Source organism: Loxodonta africana, chromosome 24 (assembly GCF_030014295.1).
Source record: "Loxodonta africana isolate mLoxAfr1 chromosome 24, mLoxAfr1.hap2, whole genome shotgun sequence".
NCBI lineage: Eukaryota > Metazoa > Chordata > Mammalia > Proboscidea > Elephantidae > Loxodonta > Loxodonta africana.
Genome location: NC_087365.1, coordinates 10,630,386 through 10,650,939, shown reverse-complemented (window position 1 = coordinate 10,650,939; position 20,554 = coordinate 10,630,386). Strand labels below are relative to the sequence as shown.

Sequence of the window (20,554 nt, the reverse complement as noted above, 5' to 3'; positions counted from 1 at the left end):
TGTGGATGAAACAGTCTTATATTGGAAGATGATGTCATCTAGGACTTTGATAGCTAGAGAGGAGAAGTCAGTGCCTGGCTTTAAAACTTCAAAGGGCAGCGGACTCGTTAGGGGCTAATGCAGCTGGTGACTTGAAGTTGAAGCCATTGCTCATTTACCATTCCGAAAATCCTAGAGCCCTTAAGAATTATGCTAAATCTACTCTGCCTGTGCTCTGTAAATGGAACAACAAAGCCTGGATGACAGCACATGTGTTTACAACATGGTTTACTGAATATTTTAAGCCCACTGTTGAGGCCTACTGCTCAGAAAAGAAGATTCCTTTCAAAATATTACTGCTCACTGACAATGCACCTGTTCACCCAAGAGTTCTGGTGGAGATGTTCAAGGAGATTAATGTTGTTTTCATGCCTACTAACACAACATCCATGGATCAAGGAGTGATTTTGACTTTCAAGTCTTCTTATTTAAGAAATACATTTTGTGAGACTTATAGCTGCCATAGATAGTGATTCCTCCAATGGATCTGGGCAAAGTAAATTGAAAACCTTCTGGAAAGGATTCACCATTCTAGATGCCACTAAGAACATTCATGATTCATGGGAGGAGGTCAAAATATCACATTAACAGGAGTTTGGAAGAAGTTGATTCTGACCTTCATGGACAACTTTGAGGGGTTCAAGACTTCAGTGGAGGAAGTAACTGCAGATGTGGTGAAAATAGCAAGAGAACTAGAATTAGGAGTGGAGCCTGAAGATGTGACTGGATTTCTGCAATCTTATGATGAAACTTTAATGGTTGAGGAGTTGCTTCTTACGGATGAGCAAAGAAAGTGGTTTCTTGAGATGGAATCTGCTCCTGGTGAAGATGCTATTAACGTTGTTGAATTGACAGCAAAAGATATAAAATATTAGTTGATAAAACAGTCGCAGGGTTTGAGAGGTTTGATTCCAATTTTGAAAGAAGTTCTACTTCGAGTAAAATGCTGTCAAACAGCATTTCATGCGACACAGAAATCTTCTGTGAAAGGAAGTCAGTCGATGTGGTAACCTTCACTGTTTTAAGAAATTGCCACAGTCACCCTAACCTTCAGCAGTCACCACCCTGATTAGCCAGCAGCCTTCAAAAGAGGCCAAAGTGTCTAAACAGTGTTAACTTTACAACCAGTTCCCAAAGTATAGAAAATCTTCATGTACTTCAAAGTAAAGTACAGTGTCCTTCAGAGAGACTGTGCAGACCAAACAGCATTTATACTAGTGTCTTAGGCTGGGTTCTCTAGAGAAGCAAAACCAGTAAAGTGTATAAATATATAAATAGAGAGAGATTTATATCAAGGATACAGTTCATGAAATTATAAAGGCTTGAACATCCCATGTCCAGGGATCAGGATGGAGGCTTTTCTTGATTCATGTAGCTGCAGGGGCTAGTAAACCCAAGATGGGCAGGTTGGAGAGCAGGGCTCTTGCTCACAGGCTGTGAAGATCAACAAAGCCAAGACTGGCAGGCAAGACCGCAAGGCTTCTCCTGATACATGTACCTGCAGGGGCTGGTGAACCCAAGGTTGGCAGGTCAGAGGACAGGGCTCCAGCTCACAGGCTGTGAAGATAAGCTGATATTCAAGTCCCAGGAACCGGAGGTCAGATGAACGGGAGGTAGCCGCAGAATCCAGAACATGCAAAAAGCCAGAACGTTTGTTTATATTCTGATGCAGGCCACACCCCCAAGGAAACCCCCCTTCAACTGATTAGCTACTCACAGCAGATTCTATCATGGGAGTGTTCACACATAAATGCTGAGAATCATGGCCCAGCCAAGTTGACACACAATCTTAACCATCACAACTAGCTATATATTTAATGTTTAAATAAAGTTGTGATAAAAATTTGTATTGCTAAACTTTATTAGTGGGAAAAAATTCATTTATTCATTAACCTAAACTCTATTAAGGCAAGACCCTCCACCAACCAAAAGATAACAACTTGCTGAAGATTCAGATGATGGTTAACATTTTTTAGCAATGAAGTGTTTTTTAATGAAGGTGTGTACATTGTTTTTTTAGACATAATGATATTGCATATTTAACGGACTACAGTATAGTGTAAATATAACTTTTATATGTACCGGTAAACCAAAAAATTCATGTGACTCACTTTTCTGCAATATTCGCTTTAATGAAGTGGTCTGGTACCAAACCTGCAGTATCTCTGAGGCATGCCTGTAAAGGCAATTCACTGCACCACAGTGGTGTTCCATATAGCATAGAGTTTAGGTTATTGAATAAAAAATGAATGAATTTTTTTCCCACTAAGTGAAGTTTAGCCCTAAAGGATTTTTTTTTTTTTAATCAGAACTCTTTAAACATTAATATATAGCTAGTACAAATGCTGTTTGGTCTGCAGAGTCTATCTGAAGAACATGGCACTTTGCTATGAAGTGAATGAAGGTTTTCTGTACTTTGGGAACTGGTCGTAAAGTTAACACTATCCAGTCACCCTGGCATTTGGAATAAACCAGTGCCATAAGGCAAAGAGTTAACTTGGGACGTTTTTCTGGATCACTGATAAACTTATATGGTAACTTTGTTCAAATTAAAAAGTGGTGCTCCCACTGGGTGACACAGCGTCAGCGTCCTTTTGAACATTTGCAGCCCTGCAGGCACATGGCTTGACTAGTGGAGCATGAACTTATATTCAGCTCTGTCGTGCCCCTTTGGCCAGGACACCCTTAAGCAAAGCGCAGTCTATAAAAGGGCACCCAGCAGCTCTAGACCTTTTAAGTTTAAGGGATTGAGAATTTACTCTGTGTTCGTTTGACTAATATATATTGTGGAGGGACGAATTTTGGGACAAATGCACCGGTTTTTCATCATTGTGGGTTTTTATGAAACCCTGCTGAGAATTTATATTTCTAACAAGTTCCATGCTGAGAATTTGCATTTCCACCACAGATACACTGAATCAGTATATTTTAACAATATCCCCCGGTCATTGTTACGTATAAATTCTGGGAACTTGTTAGAAATGCAAACCCTCAGCAGCAGGGAGGGGCCATCTAAGATACATCTATTGGTCCCATCACTTCCAGAGCAAAGGAGAATGAAGAAAACCAAACACACAAGTAAAATATTAATTCAAAGGATTAAAGGACCACAGGAACCACAGCCTCCACCAGCCCGAGCCCAGAAGAACTAGATGGTGCTCGGCTACTAACGCTGACCTGACAGGGATCGCGATAGATGGTCCCAGACAGAGGAAAGAGAAAAATGTAGAACAAAATTCAAATTCACAATAAAAGACCAGACTTACTGGTCTGACAGAGACTGAAGGGACCCCTGAGACTATGGCCCCTGGATACCCTCCAAACTCAAAACTGAAGCTACCCAAAGTCCACCTTTCAGCCAAAGATTAGACAGGCCTGTAAAACAAACAATAACACACGTGAGGAGTGTGCTTCTTAGATCAGTCAAGTATACGAGACCAAACTGGCAACCCCCCAAAAAACTAAACTCATTGCCATTGAAACAAAGAGGAAAAGGCAGGAAGGGACAGGAAAACTGGATGAATGGATGTGTGGACGTGGGGAGCACGAGGTGGGGAGAGAGTGCTGACACATTGTAGGGATTGCAACTAATGTCATCAAACAATTTGTGTATAAATTTTTGAAGGGGAAATTAATTTGCTGTGTAAACATTCATCTAAAAAATTTTTTTTTTCTAAAGCACAGTAAAATAAAAATTCTCAGCAGGGAACTTGTTAGAAATGCACATTTTCAGCAGGGCTTCGGACAGGAAGGAATAGATTGGAAGCTGTGACTGTAGGTGATAATTGTGCCCGGGGAAAAGGCAGGAGTAGTGTAACAGAATCTTACTGTGTTGAAGAGGACTGATACCATCCTTTACTTTTGCATGTCTTTGCTGTTCACCCACTTAGTAGCTATGGGAAGAAAGAAGAGATACACATCAAAATGTCAGTTTTGCTTTTTACTTGTAGTTCTGGTCATCAGAGAACAGAAAGGAATTACCCTTTGGAATGCCAGCTTTAAGCTGCCTGGATTTCTTTTATTCACAGCATTCTGTTACCTGAAGGCTTTATGTAGAATTGACCTCATTGGTATCTAGGAAGACCTGAAGAAGCGTTTGTAGGTTTTCTGGTTAAATAATGTAAGACCCTTTACTTACCAGATGATACCATTGCCAGGCACTGGTGGTGTTTAGGTGCTTTACATGTGTGGTTTTGTCAATCGTGTGAGTTAGGATTATCATAATTCCAAAATATAGATGATCGAAGTGAGGCTTGCAAAAATTAGCTCGCTTGTGCAAGTTACAAGGTTTGAACAAGTTTGATTCAACCCCATGTTTTCTCCTCTGGCTAAAAAAAACCAAACCCATTGCTTTCGAGTCAGTTCCAACTCATAGGACCCTGTAGGACAGAGTAGAACTGTCCTGTAGAGTTTTCAAGGAGCACCTGGTAGCCTCCAGCAGCTGACCTTTTGGTTAGCAGCTGTAGCATTTAACCATTGGGCCTCCAGGGCTTCCATGGCTAAAAAAGGTTTTTCTAAGTTACGTGTTCCAAATTCTGTTCATGAGAAGGAGAACACAACCAGTTGTTATTTTTGTTTTGTTTTTGGTCAAATTTTTAAAATATTCAGCATCTTTTTCCATTTACTTATAAAATGTATTTCCAGTTAATTGTTAAGATACATCTGGAATAACCCCATATGTAATATTTTACAAAATGAAGTTGTCTTTATTGCTGTTCTATAAACCTTACAGAGGCCCTTGGGTGATGTGAATGGCTAATGGAAAGGCTGGTGGTTCTGACCCTACCCACAGCTGCTGAGAACGTAAGGTCTGCGATCTGGTTCTGAAAGGTCACAGCCTTGAAAACCCCAGGGAGCAGTTCTGCCCTGTACACTGGAGGTCACCGTGTGTAGGAATCGACTCTATGGCAACTGACAATGACAATGTAGGCCTTCTCTTTTAACAGTCATTATTTCAGTTCCTCCCCAATACCCAGTTGTTGTTTTTTCCCAAGGAGTCAAAAACAACTCTTATTACGCCATCTCTAAGAATTAAAATCTTTGCTTACAGTCAAGCACTGCTTGTTTGAAACTTTGACCATTCTTCATTTTGATTGCTCATTTTGACTCTTCCAAATTAACAGTCAGATTAGGTACTTAAAAAAAAATCTGTCTGAATCTCCCACAAGATTGCGTCCTCGCTCCCAGGCACAGTCAGCCATACGTACGATAGTAAACCGTGGTTGAAATAATAGTGTCGTTAGGTGCCGTCGGGTCGGCTCCGCCTCGTAGCCACCTTATGCACAATAGAATGAAGCACTGCCCGATCCTGAGCCATCCTCACAATCGTTGTTAGGCTTGAGCTCATTGTTGCAGCCACTGTGTCAATCCACCTCGTTGAGGGTCTTCCTCTTTTCCGCTGACCCTGTACTCTGCCAAGCATGATGGCCTTCTCCAGGGACTCATCCCTCCTGACAACATGTCCAAAGTATGTAAGACCCAGTCTCACCATCCTTGCTTCTAAAGAGCATTCTGGTTGCACTTCTAACACAGATTTGTCCTTTGGCAGTCCGTGGTGTATTCAATATTCTTCGCCAACACCACAATTCAAAGACGTCAATTCTTTGGTCTTCGTTATTCATTGTCAAGCTTTCACATGCATATGATGTGATTGAAAATACCATGGCTTGGGTCAGGCACACCTTGGTCTTTAAGGTGACATCTTTGCTTTTCAACACTTTATAAAGAGGTCCTTTGCAGCACATTTACTCAGTGCAATGTGTCTTTTGATTTCTTGACTGCTGCCTCTATGGGTGGTGATTGTGGATCCAAGTAAAATGAAATCCTTGATAACTTCAATCTTTTCTCTGTTTATCATGATGTTGCTCATTGGTCCAGTTGTGAAGATTTTTGTTTTCTTTATGTTGAGGTGTAATCCATACTGAAGGCTGTGTTCTCTGATCTTCATTAGTAAGTGCTTCAAGTACCGTTCGCTTTCAGCAAGCAAGGTTGTGTCAGTGCATAACGCAGGTTGTCAATGAGTCTTCCTCCAATCCTGATGCCCTGTTCTTCTTCGTATAGTCCAGATTCTTGTATTATTTGCTTACCATACAGATTGAGTAAGTATGGTGAAAGGATACAACCCTGACGCACACCTCTCCTGACTTTAAACCACTCAGTATCCCCTTGTTCTGGCCGAACAACTGCCTCTTGATCTATGTACAGGTTCCTCATGAGCACAGTTAAATGTTCTGGAATCCCCATTCTGAAATAATATTGGGGAGGCATTATCCTGTCATTATATAATAACTGAGGTTCCAGATGATGCTGAGTCATCAATAATGCTAAAGGATGTACTGTTTCTCAAGACAGACAACTGTAATTCATTTTATAAATTTGTTTATCCAAAACATACTATTTTACTATTAAGAGCATTAATTAGCTACTGGCCACATGTAGCTATTTAAATTTAAATTATTTAAAATACAATAAAATTTTAAATCTTGTTCCTCAATTGCATTAGCCACATTCCAAGTGTAGCTAGTGGCTACCATATTGGGAAGTGCAGATATAAAACATTTCCATCATCCCGGAAAGTTCTACTGGGCAGCACAGGTCTCTAGGACAGTGGATGTAACGGCTTAGTAATTTCTGGCAGACTTCAGGGTGCTGGTGAGTGTGTCTTACCCGTTACTTACTGTGGCTGTCTACTTTCCTGTTTTCAGTATGATGACCAGGTCAGAAAGACCTACGGTTTACCCTCTCCAGACAATGAACTCCAGTCTTCAGGGCTAAGGGAGGAGCAGGGTAGAGTTTAGGAGAGGAACTAGGGATCTAAGGGCTTCTCAAACTAATTTCACTTCTTTCTTTTTGAACACACGTATTTTGTATGTTTTACTTGTGGGTTTGTGTTTTAAAAAGATCTCATTTTGTACTTTCATTGGAGCTTTGGTAGGGAACTAAATTAGATGTGTATATAGTATTCAAACCACACCTCCCCACCCCCCCCATCTTAACACAAAACCTGTGAAGTCTTTGACACTTATGTTAGGAAACGTGCTTGAAGCACTGTCACTCCTGGCTTATTTGTTTTCTCAACATTATTGCTCATACGCATCATTATAATAGCCAGAAGCCCAAATGTTTTTAGTCAAAGTCATTTTTCTGTTTCTCTTGGCCTCTGTGCAAGGCATGGGGAATCATGAACCCATTTTTAAGCTTCCCAACTCCTCTGATTGGCAGTTATGCTGGGTAGTTTCAGAGTTGGTAGGTTGAGAAAGGAACTAGTAATGCCTCTTTTCTGCCAGGTGTTTGTAAACCTTGAGGTTGTATTTGTCTGCTGTGTTTTAATTTGCAGTAACCTCCTTTCAAGTATTTCAGACTCTTTTAGCCTAGAAATATAATTAAAAAAAAATAATATTTACTTTTCTGAGGTAGCAAAATAATTCCATCCCCGTTTTCCATAATGAGATTTGGGTAAAGTATAGTTGGTATTGATTATGGAACCAAGGTCAGGTGTCCTACTTGAGTTTAGCAGTAATAGAAATAGATCACAGTTGCTGATAGTTGGTTTAGAATGGACAGTGTGAGCCATTACACTTAGTTTTGGGACTGGTTCAGTGGCCTAAAAAAGTTGCATTACAGAAAAACTTGATATTCAAGTCTCAAAGATTATGTACACCTTTATGCTAGAATTAAGAAAGAATGAATGTTGTAAGTTGTGTTCTGTTGTTTGCGACTTTAAAATACCCAGTGTTTCCATATTCTCCGTACTCTCTATCATTTACTTCCCTCTGTGTATGTGAGCAGTGGAGCCCTGAGTGGCTGGCGCAAATGGTTAAGCATTTGGGTACTTACCAAGAGGTTGGTGGTTTGAACCCCCCTAGAGGAAGAAAGCCCTTAAAATCTGTTTCGAAAACGTCACAGCCATTAAAACCCTCTGGAGTGCGGTTCTACTTTGCAACGCCTGGGGTCACCGAGAGTTGGAATCGACTTCACGGCAACGGATTTGGTTTTGTTTTTGGTGTGTGAGCACGTGGTAACTGTATTTAGAGATTCTGAGTGAACCTTGATTATAAAGACAATACCTCAGGCGTATTGATTTACTCTCTGTCAGGTCCTTGAATCAGTATTTTACAAAAGTTCTGCCAGAGGTGACTCAGACCAGTTTGAAATCCATTGTGCTTCACGTGCAAGTTAGAAACTGATTGTCAAATGAGATAAAAAGCAGCAAAGTAATTATCTAATGATTGTGAGGACGGTGCAGGCCCGGGCAGCACTTCTTTTGTTGTGCATGGGGCTGCTGTGAGAGGTGGAATCGACTCGATGACACCTGACCCCAACAGTAATTATCTAACAGCAACTCTTGTGACATGGGGCGGAGACCTAGGAGCGGTGGGTACTCTCTGGTGGTCGCTGGAGCAGAGCAGGGAGAAGCCGAAGTGGTGGATGCTGGTTATACTAGCGGTCTGTTTTTGCTCTCCAGATTTTTCTTCCCAGCTGGGCAGCAAATTTTGGTGCTCTGTTCAGAGTATCCTTTAATGGTCCTTATTGTCAAAGCTTTGCAGTTGGATATAAATAACTTAAAAAAAATTTTAAAGTAAAACTGAGTTTGATTTTGCTTTTTAAAATAAACTTTAGTTTTCTTGACAGCTAAGCAGTTAATACCTTCACAATCTAACATGAAATTAGTTCTCACTTTAGAGAAATTATGAGAAATGAGACTGATGGGAGAGGACTCTTTCTGTTTGGTAAAAGCACGATGCAAAGATAAAGAACACATGGCTCGGTATATCAGTGTTACACTGTTTTTTATTTTTTTTAGATCCACCATAATGTGTCTTTGTGATAACAAATCCGTCAGAATTAATAGTCTCACAGGACTTCTTAATTGTCACCACAGAGGAACTGCTATTTCAGTATAATTGGCTTCTTTTGTAATCTTACGTGCTTTATTTTATTTAAAACATTTTGAGAATAATGTTTTACTTAAAACCCATAGACTTCACCAGAGTCCATTGCACCAAAAAAGGTTAAGACTCCCAGGCACTAGTACAAAAAATGCTTTGACTTTGCGCCTGTCAGTAGTTGTGAGTCACTCTTATTATTGCTGTTTCATTATAAAAATTAAACCTGTAGGCAAAGAAGTAAACAGCAATGAGCTAAGATGTCCTGTATTTCATAAAATTTTACAACCAAATTTTAGCGATCATCACGTGGAGCTGGGTAGAAATACAGAACCTCAGACTCTACCCCGGACGTTCTAACTCAGATTGCAAAAGCTGTGTTAGCAAGATCCCCAGAGGACTCCTGGGCACGTTGGAGTCTGATAAGCGCTTCCCCTAAATTGCGGTTGAAGGCCACCACCAGTTGCCATCGGGTTGGCGCCAGCTCAGGGCAGTGACCCCGTGTGTGTGTCAGGGTAGAGCCCTGCTCCATAGGGTTTCAGTGGCCGAGGTTTCGGGAGTAGACTGTCAGACCTTTCTCCTGAGGTGCCTCTTGGTGAACCTGAACCTCCAGCCTTGTGGTTAGCAGCTAAGCACATTAACCATTTGCTCCATCCAGGGACCCCACAGTGGAAGAAATTTAATTTAGAGATGTTAAGTGTCTTGTCCAAGGTGACACAGTTAGTTAGTTAGTGGAGGTGTTTGAATGGACTGTTGCCCTCATAATTCTGGTGCTTTAATTCAAAGTTATCTTCTTTTGGTCTTCAGAGATGTTATGGATTGAATTGTGCTCCCCCAAAATTTGGGTCACCCTGGGTAGGCCATGATTCCCAGTCCTGTGATTGTCCACCATTTTGTCATTTTATGTGATTTTCCTGTGTGTTCTCAATCCTGCGTCTATGATATTAATGAGGCAGGATTAGAAGCAGTTATGTTAATGACACAGGACTCAATCTACAAAATTAGGTTGTATCTCGAGTCAGTCTCTTTTGAGATATAAAAGAAGCTAGCAGAGAGATGAAGGGACTTCCTACCACCAAGAAAGCAGAGCCAGGAGCAGAACATGTCCTTTGGATCCGGGGTCCCTGTGCTAAGAAGCTTCTAGGCCAGGGGAAGATTGATGACAAGGACCTTCCTTCAGAGCTGACAGAGAAAGAAAGCCTTCCCCTGGAGCTGGCACCCTTAATTTAGACTTAGAGTCTCCTAGACTGTGAGGGAATAAAGTTCTGGTTGTTAAAGCCACCCGTTTGTGGTATTTCTGTTACAGCACCGTCAGATAACTAAGATGTTAATAATTAAACTGCAGTTACTTAAGTAATATTTAATCTTTTTACCATCCCATTAATTTACCCCAGATTGTTAACTTACCCACTGGAATCAAAATAGAAGAGTTACTAGTTTGGAGGGAGGAGCTATACCGGCATTAGGGAGGAGGGGCCTCGGGGGAAGGCAGGAGTCCCGGGGTGCGTCGTGGGCCAGGCCGCTGGAGGAGTATCCTCTCCCTGCTCTGTCTGTCCTTCTTGTTTCAGTTTTGCTTTATAAAAATCATTGTCAAGAATCCAGGCACCAGTTGTTTCATCTTCGTTTCTTCTGTATTGGTGCTGGCTCAAAGATTCACCGAGTAAATCAAGGTAGAATACATTTAAGCGTATTTATTCCTTCTAAATTCAATCTAACATACAGTTTACCTACTGGAGCTTTTGATTATAGGCTGTCTCTGGGTTACTAATGTCCAACTTACAGACAATTCCTACTTGCCCTTTAATGTTACGTAAGTTTGCCCTCACTTTGAAACGATTGAACCAAGCCCTACTCCCAGTAAATCTTCACTACAGTCACCTTCACATGCTGCACCAAAAAACCAAACTCGTTGCTGTCATATCAATTCCAACTTATAGCGACCCTGTAGGCCAGAGTAGAACTGCCTCGTAGGGTTTCCAAGTCTGTAAATCACAGACTGCCGGATCTGTCTCCCGTAGAGCAACTGGCGAGTCTGAAGCTCCGACCTTTCGATTAGCAGCTGAGCTCTTAACTACTGTGCCACCAGAGCTCCTTTTTCTCGTACTAAAATAAGGCTAAATAAGAACCATATATGCACCTGTTCGGACTTACCTACAAATTTGACTTGAAGGCAGAGTTAGGAGTGGATCTTGTTTGTAACCCTGGGACTGCCTGTAATTTACACAGGCAAAATTTAGCATAAAATTACTAGTCATGAGGAACCGTACTTGTCTAACATCAAAGCCTCTGCAACAGAAAGATTAGGGGAGGTGAACATTTGGTGAAACTAATCAGCCTCGTGATCATCAAAGCACTTTAATCTGACTCCTTTCCACCTTCCCTCTTCCAGTCCATTGGTTCCCAGATGCAGTCAATACCTGTGTGGTATTGAACATCCATCCCCTCTTCTTTGGTACTACTGCCACTACCCTGGTTAAGGCCTTTATCACCTCTTGCCTTACTTATTAAATTAGCCTTTGAACTGATCTCCCTGTTCAAATTCTCTTCTTGTCCTGTTATATCTTATGCATGGCTTCATGTCTTCCAAAAGCACAACTCTGGTGTCTTATTTTTCTTTTGAAAAATATCCAGTGTCTGTAACTCCTGAGACTGCCATTGAAGCCCTCTTCTACCTGAAGCCAGTTCACTTCTTCAATTTCCTCTTCCTTACCCTTGTTTCATATTGTATGTGCCTGGTTCCCTTTGTTAGTAGTGGTCTCTTTCGTCCTTTCAGTTCACTTATTTTAGAGTCCTTTACTCATTAACGATCTGCAATATGCAGATAACACAACCTTGCTTGCTGAAAGCGAAGAGGACTTGAAGCACTTACTGATGAAGATCAAAGACCACAGCCTTCAGAACAGATTACAAGTCAACATAAGGAAAACAAAAATCCTCACAACTGGACCAATAAGCAACATCATGATAAATGGAGAAAATATTGAAGTTGTCAAGGATTTCATTTTATTTGAATCTATAATCAATGCTCATGGGAGGAGCAATCAGGAAATCAAACAAAAAAAAAAAACAAATTTTTTTTTTTTTAATTTGCTGCAGAAGATCTCTTTAAAGTGTTAAAAAACAAAGGAGCCACTTTGAGGACTAAGGTACGCTTGACCCAAGCCATGGTATTTTCAGTTGCCTCATAACGCATGCGAAAGCTCGGCAGTGAGTAAGGAAGACCAAGGAAGAATTCATGCATTTGAATTATGGTCTTGGCGAAGAATATCGAATACACCATGGACTGCCAGAAGAATGAACAAGTCTGTCTTGGAAGAAGTACAGCCAGAATGTTCCTTAGAAGATAGGATGGCAAGACTTTGTCTCACATACTTTGGACATGTTATCAGGAGGGACCAGTCTCTGATGAAGGACATCATGCTTGGTAGAGGGTCAGCAAAAAAGGGGGAGACCCTCAACAAGATGAATTGACACAGTGGCTGCAACAGTGGCCTCCAACATGGCAACGATTATGAGGATGGCGCAGGAAGGGGCAGTGTTTGGTTCTCTTGTGCGTGGGTTTGCTTTGAGTTGGAACCAACTTGACAGCGCCTAACAACAAAGTCAGCTTACAGCCACCTCCTTCATGAAATCTTCCTTGACTAGCTATGCCTCCTCAGTTTAATCTTGACCTCTTTGAAACCGCCCCCGCCCCAGTTGGAGTTTATCAAGGAATAATGAATGTTCTGCCAAGTATTAAGCTTTATATATGCTATCTTTATCTCCTCCTTTAGTCACATGTCTTCCTTGGGGGTTTGATTCATCTGTGATTTCCTCAGGTCAACACAGTAGTGAACAAGATAGACACAGTGCTTGCCCTTAAGAAATTTATAGCCCCTTAAGGAACTTACCGCCTATTTGGAGAGACAGACATTAATAAAATCATCTTAAAAATCGAACATTAAAACTATGATAAGTGCTACGGGGTAGAGATACATGATCTAATAGGAGCACATGATGGAGGTTTTGACCCAGAGGACTTTGCAAAGTGAGACTTGCTAAGCGATCTGAAGAGTGCATTAGGCAGTGAAGGGGGGAGGGAAGTACTGTCCAGGCAGAGTATGTGTTATGAGCAAAGGCCCTGAAGTGGGGAGGGAGCATGACAAATAAAAAGGCAGCCAGGGCAGTAAGATTGCAGAGAATGTGTGGTGTAAGATAAGGCTGGGGAGGTGGGTAAAGCCAGATAGATCATGCATGCTCAAAAATTATTACTGTTTTTGTTCTCAGACCAATGGAAAGCCATTGAAGTCTTTGACGTATGGTGATGGATTCATGTCTCCAATCTCTCTGGCCGCAATGTAGAGAATGAACTGGAGGATAGAGGGGATCAGCAGTGGGCATGGGCAGTCTGTTGTATTAGAACAACCACAGCAACAAATTAAACCCAAAATCTCGGCTTAACGCGGTAAAGATTTATTTCTATTCATAAAAGTCCAGTGGGGTTGGATAGTCCTCTTCTATCTTGTAGTGTGTCCATCAAGGTCATCTTGACAGGAGAAGACAGTTTAGAGATCACTTTTAAAGGACCAGGACTGGAAGTGGTTTATATATCACTTGTGCCCATAGCTCACTGAACAGAGCTCAGTCACATGGCCCCATCTGAACTCACAAAGAGGCTAGGGAATGTAGTCTACCTGTGGACCAGGAAGAGGAAACAGTGTGATCTACACACACTCTGAATCCTTCCCCCACCCCTCAAAAAAGAATAAAAACCACTTGGGAGGTTATCGTAACAGTTCAGATGAGAAGCAGTGGTAGCTTGGGCTGGGAAAGTGGCTGCATAGATAGAGAGAAATGGATGTCTTGGAATGAAAATAAAAGACAAGTGAGGTGGGAGAGAAGGAGCTGCTGTGAATGTCTCTTAGGTGTGTGGCTTGTATAACTAGAAGGATGGTGATGCGAACTAGGAAAGGAAGACCAACTAGAAGGGACCATTTGGTATTTGATTTTGAACATGCTGAGCGTTAGATGCCTTTGAGCCATCCAACTAGAGATGTCAGGTAGGAAATTGAGTGTAAAGTCTGGGAGCTCAGAAAAGGAGAAGTCCGGACAGTGCGTGAAGTGTTTGGATTAGATGATTGAAACCACAAGCTTGGATGAGATCCAGGGAGGACACAGTGTCCTTCCTTCCCACCTGCACTGCCACCGGCAGCTGCTTTGCCTGCTGCTCCAGGGCTGTTGGCGTGTTACCACATTACAGTGCCAGATGGCACCACCACTGCCACACGGGGCCTTTAGTGGTCCTCGGACCCTTTTACTTGTTCAAAGGTGATTCCTTTTGAAATTCTCCATAATAGCTATTGAACATTTTTAACTAGTAGGTTCTCAAACTCCTGCCCTACTCCTCCTGGCTTAAGCAGTGTATCTTCCCCCTCTAAAACTGTCCCCCTCCCCCCTCCCCAATGTTAGAGGAAAAAACATGTATCCTTTTCTAAGACCAGCTCCTCTCTCTCCACCCTGGGTCTCATTAATCTCTTTCGAGCTCTGACTGTTAATTATGTGAGTGGTTAGGAGTGTGCTCTGGAGCCAGATTGCCTGAGTTCAAATCCCAGGGACCCTGGACAGGTTGTTTAATCTTTTCTGGGCGTCAGTTTCCCTGTCTACAAAATGCAAATAATCATGATGCCTCCTTCATAGAATTGTTGTGATTTAGACCAAACCAAACCCATTGCCATCGAGTTGATTCTAACTCATAGCGATTTAGACAGCGTCTAAATTAGCTTTTTTCTTTGATGTTTTACTCCTTCAAGCTCAGAAACTTTTAATATGATCAGGTCTCCCCAGTTCTAAGATAACTTCCATAAAGCTATTACTCAGCTTTCCCTTTGCCGTTAATCAGCCTGAAGAGTCATCTGTGGTTTCTGCCTTTACTGCCTCAGTTCCCTGTGGGTCCTCAGCCTGCTTTCCAGATTTTTGCCTTATTCCTCCAATCTGCTGAAATGCTGAGAGACCCAGCTGCCAAGCTCAGTGATCTGTTTTCAGTTATTCTTCCCAAACTTTGCAGTTTTTTGTACTGGTGACCTACCTCCTCAGGATACTCTCCCTTGGCTTCTAGGATGCAGTTTTCTCCCTTTGTACTTTTTCTTAGTTTTTTGATCATTTCTTCCTCTTGCCACTTAGTGTTGGTGGCCCCATGGTGTTGGCTATAGTCCTAAATACCTATTAGGCACAACTTCCTATTAGATCCATGCCCGTATTTCCAGTCACTGACTGGTCATCATCACCTGGGTATCCTGTACATCCTTCAAAATTGACGTGGCAAACCGTACTGTCCCCAGCCCCTTCTCTTTATACGTCACAACCTGTCTAGTCACCAGTCTAGAAAGCCCTGGGTCTTCTTTGATGTTCCTCCTTCACGTTTCACTCAGCTATATTGGTTCTACTTTGAAATGCCCTTGGATTGGTTTTTAGTTTTACTTACTTTGTTGTTGAGAATGTACACAGCAGTTCATACACCAGCTCAGCAGTTCCTTGGGTTGGTTTGTTCTCAACGCCACTGCTGTGTAGTTCGGAGCTCTCTCCTCTGGATATTTGTAATTGTCTCAAAACTGGTCTTTCTGCTTCTGGTTTCCCCTTCACAGTCTTCAGTGTTCACTTCCTCAGGCAGAAGTGTCTATAATGTTTCCTTCATCAGAAACCTTTACGGAGCCTCGTTTCTGATAGAAAAAAGCCCAAACTCCCCTTAGTGAGACTTGGACTGCACCCGTGAGATCTGCCGGTTTGGGTGGTTTAGCCGCGTTGTAGTTGTGGAGCGGACATCACATACCGCTGTTCTCAGCTGCTGGCACGGGGTTAATCTGACGGATTTCTGTGTCGGAACACGGAATGTTGTTGGAAGTACTTCATTTAGATATTGACAGACGCATCAAATATTGGTTGAGGCTTCAAACGTTGCTTTTAAAAATTGGTCGTTGGATCAAATGTGACTTGCATACATGTCAACATTGCAGACCAGGAGGTTAGAGGGATTGGCGTTCGTTTCTGGCTCTTCATAATGTTTTGTCGCTTGGAACATTTTATTCATCTTTGTTAAAAAAAAAACAAAGATTCTTAACTTGCTTAACATAGGTAAGTTGTGAAGATCATAAAAATACTCCTCCTAAAGCAGTAATAGGTTAAAGGAAAGTGTTTTTTAAAAGTAGGAAAGTGGTAAGATTGTTTACTTTTGAGTTACTTTTCTTGTCTGAGTTCTGTTATATCAGCCACTTCGTTCATTGAGAGTGAGCTGTTCGTTTATATGCAGAAAGTGTGGGTCCGATGTGGGCTTGATGGTGTGTTGTTTGTTGTTAGGTGCCGTTGAGTCAGCTCTGCCTCCTGGCGATCCCATGCGTGTCAGAGAAGAACTGTGTTCCGTAGGGTTTTCAAGGCTGTGAAGCATATTGCCAGGAGCACTTAACCATTGGGCCGTCCGGGGACACCATATTATATTTAGAGGTCTTTAAATGAACAGGATAATTAAATGACCCAGTTACCTTAATATTGAATAAAGGCTCTTAGTGTCTTTTTTCCCAGACTTCTCACACGCATCTTTTAATAACAGCTTTGCTGAGATAATTTGCATACCAAAAACCTTATCTTTTTAAAGTGTACAATCCAGTGGTTTTTTAGAGTTGTGCATCTATCACCACTATCAAATTCTAAAACATTTTTATCATTTGAAGAAGAATTTCTATACCCATTAGCAGGAAACTCTTGTGGTGTAGTGGTTAAGTGCTACGGCTGCTAACCAAAAGGTCAGCAGCTCAAATCTACCAGGTGCTCCTTGGAAACTCTGTGGGGCAGTTCTACTCTGTCCTCTAGGGTCGCTATGAGTTGGAATTGACTCAATGGCAGTGGTTGTTTTTTTTTTTTTAAATATCCATTAGCAGTCACTCCCCATCCTCCCCTCGGCTCTGGCAACCACTAATCTACTTTTATGCCTGTGGATTTGCTTATTCTGGACATTTCCTATAAATAGAATTGTACAGTATATGACCGTTTTTGTCTGTCTGCTTTCACTTAGCGTAATGTTTTCAAGGTTCACAATCTTGTATCGTGTATCAGCAGTACTTCATTTTTTTATGACTGCGTAATATTTCATTGTGTGACTGTATCACACTTTGTTTATCCATTCATCAGTTGATGGACATCTTGGTTGTTTTCATCTTTTGGCTATTATGAATAATGCTGCTATAAACAATTGTATACAAGTTTTTATGTGCATTTACGTTTTCAGTTCTCTTGTGTAAAAGTAGAATTGCTAGGTCATATGGTAACTCCATGTTTAACTTCTTGAGGAACTGCCAACCTTTTTTCCAGAGCAGTGGTACCTTTTCTCACAATTCCATCAACAGTGCATGACGTTCCAATTTCTGCACATCCTTGCTAACATTTGTTGTTATCCACATATTTTTATTTTAGTCACTCTAGTGGGTGTGAAGTAGTATCTCACTGTGGTTTTGATCTGCATTTCCCTAATGACTGATGATCAAAACCAAACCAAACCCATTGCTGTCAAGTTGATTCCAACTCATAGCGACCCTATACAGAGTTGAACTGCCCCGTAGAGTTTCCAAAAAGAGGCTGGTGGATTTGAACTGCCAACCTTTTAACTAACAGCCAGACTCTTAACCACTGCACCATAGAGCTCCATGTGCTTATCAGCCATTTGTACATCTTTGAAGAAATGTCTGTTCGAATCCTTTGTCTATTTTTAAGTTGGACTATTTGTTTTTATGTTGTTGAGTTATAAAAATTCTTTATGTATTCTGGGTACAAGTTCTTTGTTATGTATATGACTTGCAAGTATTTTTTCCTGTTCTGTGGATTATCTTCATTTTACTTGCAGTTTTGTTTCTTAATCAAATTACTGGACATTGAATTTGGGCATCATTAATTTATCTGCTTAGTATTTAACTTCTATGAAGTTTATGACTCTTGCTGTAGAAAAGCTGGCATGCAAACCACAGTTGCTAATGAAGCATAGATAGCCACAGATAACGTTCATGTGAACAGCGCCTGCCTTGAAGAAGATAAAAAACTGATCTTAGTTTGCCTTCAGGATCTTGTTTAACTGCTTCTTCATCCCAGAATAACAAGTATAGCCTGTTGAGAAAATTGTTTTTCTGGTTTAGTCTAATCCCAAATCAAGCTATCCTCTTTGTTATAACAGAAAACATTTTATTTGTTCTTAATTTAAAACTCAGATTTTGCAAGTAAAATTTTAATGTCAATATATTACCCAGTATTCATCATATAATTTTGAAATATGAGAACAACAAAAACCTTTTCCTAAATTCTTCTTTTATTAGGGAGTGGTATGCCGTGGGAATGGAATTTTCCCAGCCCAGCAACTCTGACCATCTACTATGCATTTTGAAAGTAACTTGGGAATTGGTGAGGCAATTTACCCAGCTCAGGGCTCTCAGCAACCTCTATAAGAAGGAAATAATCCAGCGCTTCAGAAAGTGCTTCTTTCCAAATTTTAGGCTATCAGGAACTGTTACAGTTGGATCATCCCTTACCCTCACGTAATAGTGATGAATGCCTTATATATGGAATATTTTTAAAAGTTTGATGTCTGAAATTAGGAGCAATTATAGCTCAGATTTTCTAGTTTTCTTATTGGATGGTAAATGTACCTTTGAATTTCTACGTCTATGCCCATCTATAACCAGAAATGAGATAGTGTTTTATACTTGACATGATAAAATTTCTCGTTTTAGGCCTCAGGAGTGCAAGTTGCTGATGAAGTGTGTCGCATTTTTTATGACATGAAAGTTCGTAAGTGCTCCACACCAGAAGAGATCAAGAAGAGGAAGAAGGCCGTCATTTTTTGTCTCAGCGCGGACAAGAAGTGCATCATCGTGGAAGAAGGCAAAGAGATCTTGGTTGGAGATGTGGGTGTAACCATAACCGATCCTTTCAAGCATTTTGTGGGAATGCTTCCTGAAAAAGATTGCCGCTACGCTTTGTATGATGCGAGCTTTGAAACCAAGGAGTCCAGAAAAGAGGAGCTGATGTTTTTTTTGTGGTAAGCACAGTTAAAAATACTGAGTGTCTGTCAATCTCAGAGTTAAGCCATTGTTGTCAGCACTTGAAGGACAGTTCCTGAGACCAAAGTCATTTACGTTTAAGCTGTTACAGTGTCGTCATTTCGTTTTGGCATACAGGTTTCCTCAGGGCTTAGCTGACTCTGGTGTTTGTGGGACTGACACTGCCCTCTAACCACTGTTTGTCTACCTGAGAGAAGATGACTTCCAGTAATTGATTTTTTGGGCAGGGAGGGGAGGGAGGCAAGTTTGTCTGCAGCCTCTGAACTTATTGCTTATAGGCTAGAACTTCTCTGTCTATGAAGTCTTCCTAGAATACTGAGGAGGAAGTTCACCTCACTGAGATCCAACCTGTGCACCATGTTGTGCCAGAAACCAGCCTCCCGCTTTGTTAAACACCCATCCACTGCTTGTGTCCGCAACTGTGATGGACTCCGTGTGCGTGCTGTCTGGGAGGGTAGCCACTAGTCACATGTGGCTGTGTGAGTTTAAATTCATTAAAGTTAAATTAAAAACTTGGTTTCTCAGCTACCACATTTCAGGTGCTCAGTAGGGGCTACCTTATTGAATAGCACAGATACCGATCATTGTCTTCACTGCAGAAAGTTCTGGATGGCACAGTGGGAAAAGCACTATAAAGCCACCTCCATGGCCTTGTTCTTGCAGTGCTCTTTAAATTACTCTGGTCTTTTCAGGTAAGTTAATATTTGAGATTAAGCTTGAGTTAAAAGTCACACCCATATTCCTCATTTAATTGTATTATATGCTACATTCCTTGATGTACAAAGTAGCCACACACTAGCTTCGAGGGAATGAGTGTTCTCTTGATACCGCCAGGACAAGGCAGGGAAGGATTTAGCTCTTCGTTGTGTGGCACCAACAGCTGGGGTGTGTATGGGACGTGAGGCTAAGGTCAAAAGAAGTGAGGTTTAAAGGAAGCCAGCTCTAGATCACACCTGACTTCTCTTTCAGCAAGCCTTCGCAGCACTGGAGTAAGCTAAGACACTGTGAGGGATACAGATACGCGGTCAGAACGCATGTATTGATTGAGGCAGCTTCCTGTCCAGCGAGGCTGGAGGCCACGGCTGTGTGTACCTAACAGTAGTGGTAGGTGAGACTTCAAACTGGCCTTCGTGCTTTGAAAGAAGGTGCACTCGTTAAACTTTATTTCTGCCACACACCAGGTGTTGTGTTAGGCCTGGGGAGACCGCCTGGAATGAAACAAAGCCCCTGCCCTTTTGGGATTTCCAGCTGAGTGGTGGTGTGGCAACTGAAGGGTTAGGCTGGGAAGTCAGGGAACAGTTCCTTCATTTACACTATTTTTTTTTTCCCCGGGTCTTTTTTTTTCACTATGAAAACTATGCGTTCCTATTAAAGAACATTTAGAAAACAAAAGAAGAAATGGAAATTGTAATGGTTTATTTTGCACTATTTTTCTTAAAGAAAAGATAAAACCCCTTTATAGGAGCTTTCCATAACAAGCTCTACCCAGGGCCCAGGGCCCAGCTCTTGTTTAAATTATTTTTAAAATCTGGTTAGAGTGAAATCGGAACAGCTAAT

General features: G+C 41.4%; 1 protein-coding gene across 1 annotated transcript in view; it reads left to right on the top strand.

Annotated features, from left to right (window-relative positions):
• The window catches only part of DSTN (destrin, actin depolymerizing factor), a 42,729-nt gene that overhangs the window by 17,256 nt on the left and 4,919 nt on the right, over positions 1-20,554 (top strand). The window contains exon 2 of the mRNA XM_010591521.3: positions 18,668-18,975. Coding sequence (XP_010589823.1) covers positions 18,668-18,975 — 308 coding nt within the window. The remainder of the gene's footprint in view (positions 1-18,667; positions 18,976-20,554) is intronic.